The sequence below is a fragment of the Coregonus lavaretus genome (genome assembly GCF_964263955.1).
Source record: "Coregonus lavaretus genome assembly, contig: HAP1_SCAFFOLD_1224, whole genome shotgun sequence".
NCBI classification, from domain to species: Eukaryota; Metazoa; Chordata; class Actinopteri; order Salmoniformes; family Salmonidae; genus Coregonus; species Coregonus lavaretus.
In genome coordinates, this window is record NW_028163593.1 from 118512 (window position 1) to 125678 (window position 7167).

General features: G+C 44.0%; 1 protein-coding gene across 1 annotated transcript; it reads left to right on the forward strand.

Annotated features, from left to right (window-relative positions):
• Positions 1-276: 276 nt before the first annotated feature.
• LOC311117962 (uncharacterized protein) lies at positions 277-6215 on the forward strand (the record flags this gene model as incomplete). Its single annotated transcript, XM_084192849.1, has 10 exons — positions 277-346; positions 538-843; positions 3023-3358; positions 3529-3640; positions 4089-4183; positions 4397-4437; positions 4755-4820; positions 5688-5774; positions 6021-6080; positions 6189-6215. The coding sequence occupies 10 exons, from the start codon at positions 277-279 to the stop codon at positions 6213-6215; spliced, it is 1200 nt and encodes a 399-aa protein (XP_084048975.1).
• Positions 6216-7167: the final 952 nt, after the last annotated feature.

Consider the following 7167-nt stretch of genomic DNA (forward strand, 5'->3'; position numbering starts at 1 on the left):
CTCTTTGTCCCAAAGAGCCCTTAGAGAAAGCTGAAAGCTTAAATAAATTACATTGTAGTGACTATGATTTTGGGGTTAAACTAGTCTATATAATGCAATAGTAGCTATCTGCCACTGAGGGGGCCATGTACACACAAACAGAAGCAGGAAGAGAGTTACAGAGAGTGAAGTCTACTAACATTAGGAAGTAGAGTCATTCTGGCTGGTACCTTGGTACTTGACACACATTTGTACTCAGGTACCATATGATATACCAGGCAGACTGAAACCATAAACATGGCTCTTCATCTCTCCCTCCTCCTCCTCTTCCTCATCCTCACCCTCATCATCTTTGTACTCTCAGCAGGTAAGGGTACTATTTCTACGAATTAAGGGCGAAGTCCCCTGGGTCTATTCACTTAAAACACTGTATAATCAATCTCAATCATGAACGAGCTGTGTGTTGGAGCAATGTGATTCATTTTGTATTTTTCCTTTGTACAGATTCTGTTAAATGTTAATTCTAATTAAATGTGTTTTGTGTTGATGTGTCCACAGTGAGGCATGTGTCTGTGCAGACAGGAGGTTCCATCACCATCCCATGTCACTATGATCTGAATCACATCAACCATGTGAAATACTGGTGTAAAGGATTAGGTTGGGATGTGTGTTCTTATGTGGTACGCACTGACCATCCTAAGAGCAGTGGTAAGGCCTCAATCTCTGATAACATCAACAAGAGAATCTTCACTATGACCATGACTAACCTGAAGTCACAGGACTCTGAGAATTACAGGTGTGTTGTGGAGATCAATAGAGGACCAGATATCAGGATACAATGGTTCTACCTATCTGTCACTCCAGGTAAGATCCCTTCACTGTTTGTATCTAGTAAAGTAGAATGAATAGTGCTCAGCAATGTCCTATGGATTGTCCTGTAAACCTGCAATGTCAAATACAAAATAATGACCCAATTATAAATATCCTTTTACAACAAATGAAATGATAAATGTGTAACCAGTCTGAAATTCATAGACAGAGCTATACTGTATACGTAGGTGCATGTCACACCCTGGCTATGGGACTCTAGTTGTTGAGCCAGGGTGTGTTTGTTCTATGTGGTGTGTTTCTATGTTGGGGGTTCTGGTTTGTTTTCTATGTTTGCCTTAGTGACTCCCAATCAGAGGCAACGAGTGTCAGCTGTTCGTTGGTTGTCTCTGATTGGGAGCCATATTTAAACTGTCTGTTTTTCATTCGGGTTGGTGGGATTTTGTTCCGTTAAGGTTTGTGTTGTGTATAACTTCAGGACGTCACGCATCGTTGTTTATTGTTTTTGTGTCGTGTTCAGTACAAATAAAGTATGTACGCTTATCACGCTGCGCCTTGGTCCTCCTCCTTAGACGATCGTGACAGAAAATCCCACCAAGATGTGACCAAGCAGCGTGTCCAGGAGCCATCGCCAGGGAGATCTCTAACAGATCTCCTTCGCCTCCTCGACTGGGTCAAGCCGAGTGAGGAGGAGAAGGGCTTGACCTTGTGGCAGAAGGGCGAAAGGCTGGCGAGGGACATGGAGACCTGGTCCACGGGTAGGGGAGACGCCCAGAAATTTTTTAGGGGGGGGGCTAACGCCCTGGACGACGGGCCAGCAGGAGACCGCGGCCCAGCGGATTGGCAGAGGAGGACGCCAGGTTACGGGAGTCACTGGTCACCAGGGGGAAGGAGGTTGTAGAGGCACGGCGAGAGGTACTGGCGTGTGTTGCCAGTCCGGTCCGGCCTGTTCCTGATCCCCATGTAGGGCCAGTGGTGTGTGTTCCCAGTACGGTCCGGCCTGTTCCTGCCACTCGCACCAAGTCAGTGGTGCGCGTCGTCAGCCCGGTCCGGCCTATTCCTGCTCCCCGCACCAAGTCAGTGGTGCGCGTCGTCAGCCCGGTCTGGCCCATTCCTGCTCCCCACACCAAGTCAGTGGTGCGCGTCGTCAGCCCGGTCCGGCCCATTCCTGCTCCCCGCACCAAGTCAGGGGTGCGTTTCGTCAGCCCGGCTCGGCCCGTTCCTGCTCCCCGCACCAAGTCAGGGGTGCGCTTCGACAGCCCGGCTCGGCCCGCTCCTGCTCCCCACACCAAGCCAGTGGTGTGCGTCGTCAGTCCGGCACGGCCCGTGCCTGTTCCACCGGTGGCTGGTCCGGCACCGGTCAGAGGCTTCACGTCGGAGCTAGAGCAATCAGCTCCACCAGTGTTCAGTCCAGCTCCGGCCAGCAGGGCCAGACCAGACCAGGGGTACTTTGGGGGGTTAGAGAAGGAGTGGGGGTCAAGTCCGGAGCCAGAACCGCCGCCGAGGAGGTATGCCCACCCAGCCCTCCCCTGTTTTGCTCTTTTTGAGGCGCGGTCGCAGTCCGCGCCTTTAGGGGGGGGTACTGTCACACCCTGGCTATGGGACTCTAGTTGTTGAGCCAGGGTGTGTTTGTTCTATGTGGTGTGTTTCTATGTTGGGGGTTCTGGTTTGTTTTCTATGTTTGCCTTAGTGACTCCCAATCAGAGGCAACGAGTGTCAGCTGTTCGTTGGTTGTCTCTGATTGGGAGCCATATTTAAACTGTCTGTTTTACATTCGGGTTGGTGGGATTTTGTTCCGTTAAGGTTTGTGTTGTGTATAACTTCAGGACGTCACGCATCGTTGTTTATTGTTTTTGTGTCGTGTTCAGTACAAATAAAGTATGTACGCTTATCACGCTGCGCCTTGGTCCGCTTCCTGTAACGATCGTGACAGTGCAAGAACTGACCGTGTTTTGAAGCTGGACAGCGTTTGTTTACAATTACATTGTTTACAAACAACTGAGTAAAACAAGAATATATTTGGGGTCATGATGGGGTAACAGTTGAACTAAACTCGTGAGGCAACCAATCAATGGCTATATATAATTATTATGAATTCAAAAGACTAACAATGGATGTACCAATCACAGACTGCAGCTTTAAGGAATTTGTAATGAGCCTGTTGTAAAAACACTTTTTTCTTCTCTGAATTCTTGTTTTTTACCTCTGTGTTCAGGTACTCCAGGACTCTATGTGGACCAACAGGAGGTGACTGGAGTAGAAGGAGGGAGTGTCAATGTCCGTTGTTACTCTAGTAACTCTGGAGATATAAAGTGGTGCAGGATGGGTGGTGATTGTGTGAGTTTGTATTCTGGGACTTTACATGGAACATCAGTGACATTAAAGCGGACTAGTGATGCCAACAACAGAAAAGCCTTAACAGTGACTATGTGTGGACTGAAGATGGAGAACACTGACTGGTATTGGTGTGGAGTGGGAAAACTACAGATGCCTGTTCACATCACTGTCAGTCAACAAACTGCAACACAGAGAACCACTACAATGACGTCAAGTGAGTAGATCAATCACATACTTTATGATCAAACATGATTCACTTTGTTTTATCCAGTGGCATCATCTGGAATTCATTTTAATATTAACTATGAATGTGATGTTGCTATAAAACCTGACTATCTGCTATCCCAGTAATTTCATTGATGGCATTGTTATTTTATCTCACAGCAAACCAAGCTCCAACCAATCAACAACCCTCTGCCTCTCCAACTGCTGAGCCTGTTCAGACTGACAAAACAAGTCAAGGAGCTGAGGGGAACATGGAGGACGTCCACCAGAGGTTATTATCACTCATTCAGCTGTATTATCCCACATATTATGGCAATTGTTAGATAATATGAACACAAAGAAACATTACAATTCCATCATACACTACAACAGTTAAAGATAACCAAACACCGTCCCTAAATGCATATAGAGACTGTTAGCACTTCCTCTTGGGTATATATTTTACTTATGTCATGCAGTATATATTATATATTCTCACTCGTTTGCAAGGGCAAGTAACACACGCAAAAAAAACGTTATTTGTATAGTAATAATCTCAATAATAATCATATCATCTCTTCAGTTGCATGGTCAACTTCCACACATGTGAATAGCTAAATAATTGTTCCATTTATCAGAACAGTGTAAACAAAAAGTTATTACCTTTTCACAAATGATCAATTTATAATGATCTATTTTAATTGTATTTTTGATTCAAGTTCTTCTATGTAATCCATCAGGTCCATAGATGTGAAAGTCCTACTGATTCCTTGGGGCATGTTGGTGGTGGTGACAGCTGGTATCCTAGTCACATGGAAGATGTGGACAAAGCATAGTAAGTAGTCATTTTATTTGAATATAAAAACGAGAATAGTTTAGAAAAATACAAAACGTATTGTCATTGTGAACAACAGTATATTGCTTGCTTGTGATTTATCTTGAATGACAGAAAGTATTTAGAGGAATTGTCTATAAGAAATCCATTCAGAGGTATTATTGTACTATAACAAACTCAGAAGTAATTGACATCTCCCTCTCTTTATTCCAGAGGACAATAAGGCCAAGGACCAGACAACTAACAACTCAGTGGTAGGATACACTTAATTTATTATATTCTATTATTTTCAACCATCTGCTTTTCTGTTCATGATTTGGAATCATCAACCATTTGACTCTAGTGTTACCTCTTCAGTTGGTTATCAATGAGTTGACATAAAAGGTCCCATATTCTGAACCCAAGGTCTTATAACACTCAAGACGTTGACAAATGCTGTTTAAAAGACAGAGATCAGGAAGTTGTCAGTTCACTAAATATATCTGTGACTGCATCCTATCATGGAAACAAACTGTGGTTTAGTTGGTAAATAGACAAGTCCTGTATCTCTTTGCTATTTATTTCTTTGCAGTCTGCTGACCCTGAGCAGGACATTTCATACAGCACAGTGAGCCACACCAGAGAAACAGCACAGCAGGTACAAACTGAATAAACCTGGTTTAGGTCTGGGGAGATATTGGACTAGTACCAATCACTCCATCTCTGTGGTGTGAGTTGGGGTTTTCTCTTTATCTCTCTCCTCCATCTCAGCAGTGTGAGCTTGGGTTCTCTCTCTCTCTCTCTCTCTCCTCCATCTCTGTCTCTCTCCTCCCTCTCTCTCTCTCTCTCCTCCATCTCTCTCTCTCTCTCTCTCTCCTCCATATCTTCAGTGTGAGCTGGGGTTCTCTCTCTCTCTCTCTCTCTCTCTCTCTCTCTCTCTCTCTCTCTCTCTCTCTCTCTCTCTCTCTCTCTCTTCCATCTCTTCAGTGTGAGCTGGGGTTCTCTCTCTCTCTCTCTCTCTCTCTCTCTCTCTCTCCTCCATCTCTTCAGTGTGAGCTGGGGTTCTCTCTCTCTCTCTCTCCTCCATCCCTTCAGTGTGAGCTGGGGTTCTCTCTCTCTCTTTCTCTCTCTCTCCTCCATCTCTTCAGTGTGAGCTGGGGTTCTCTCTCTATCTACTCAATTCCTGCAGTGTTGAGCTGAGTATCTGAAGTTCCAATACTCAGTCTTCCTATGCATGTAGCCATATGTTTACCTTCTGTCCTGTCCATTTCTCAGAGCCCAAACCCAGACAGCCACCATGACGTGATGTACAGCACTGTGATGCCTGATCAGTTCAAGACAGAACAGAAGGTCAACATATGGCTACATGCATCGTTGGTCTTAGACAACATTATGGCTGTTTGCATCTGTTTTAGAAAACAATTGTATTTACAGTATATTTTTCTGTCTTGGAACAAGCAATATATAAATGTACACTATAACAATACAACAATAGGTTTTTGTTATCTGGGTCTCTCTCTACCAGCAGGCCCCATTTCCTGAAGATGATGATGATGTCACATACAGCACTGTCATCCCCCAGCACAAGGCCCAACTAAAAGTACAGGCCAAGGTAAAGCTGCTCTGCTGATTAGCCACAGCTAGTATTATGTTATCAGAAACAACAGTAGGTGATTGTTTCCTCAGTGTTAATATAGTCATGGTTATGTCACCATTATACCTATAGGCATAATATATCACCTTTATGTCACATATCACAATTACAACTGTCTTTCACAGAGAACTGTGTTTTTAAACTGTACTCTCCGTTATAACAGAACTGTCCCTGTTCACCTCTCTACCTGCTCCTCCTCTGTAGGCAGCAGAACCAGATGATAATGTGGTCTACAGCTCACTAGCTCTACAGGTGACCACACAGGTCAGTGTTGGTGTCTCCTCTGTCTGTTTTACCAGATACCGTTATCATTGTCTATCCGTAAGATGACAGTGTGTGTGATTGTGACTGAATGTTTCTCTTCCTCTCCAGCAGAGGGCAACAGCAGAACAGCAGTGACTGACTGAGTGACCTTGGTGGAGTCCTTATCCTGGAAGGACAGCCCACTCCCCTCTCCTGTGTCACAACATCTATTTCAATTTAAGGGCTTTATTGTTAATGGAAACATATGTTAACATTGCCAAAGCAAGTGGAATACATAAAAAACAAAAGTGAAATAAACAATAAAAAATGAACAGTAAACATTACACTCACAAAAGTTCCAAAATAATAAATATACTTATAATGTGATATTGAGTCTATATACATTGTTGTAATGATGTGCAAATAGTTGAAGTACAAAAGGGAAAATAAATAAACATAAAAATGGGTTGTATTTACAATGGTGTTTGTTCTTCACTGGTTGCCCTTTTCTTGTAGCAACAGGTCACAAATCTTGCTGCTGTGATTGCACACTGTCGTTTTTCACCCAATAGATATGGGAGTTCATCAAAATTGGATTTGTTTCCGAATTCTTTGTGGATCTGTGTAATCTGAGGGAAATATGTGTCTCTAACATGGTCATACATTTGGCAGGAGGTAAGGAAAGCTTTTACTATGTACAGACTCATTGAGCATAGCCTTGCTACTGAGAATGGCCGCCGAAGGCAGACCTGGCTCTCAAGGGTAGACAGGCTATGTGCACACTGCCCACAAAATGATGTGGAAACTGAGCTGCACTTCCTAACTTTTGGGTCAGTCACAGTGGTCAGGTATTCTGCCGCTGTGTACTCTGTTCAGGGCCAAATAGCATTCCAGTTGCTCCGTTTCTTTTGTAAATTATTTCCAATGTGTCAAGTAATCATCTTTTTGTTTTCTCATGATTTGGGTGGGTCTAATTGTGTTGTTTTCCTGGGGCTCTGTGAGGTGTGTTTGTATTTGTGAACTTAGCCCCAGGACCAGCTTGCTTAAGGGACTCTTCTCCAGGTTCGTCTCTCTGTAGGTGATTGCTTTGTTATGGAAGGTTTGGGAA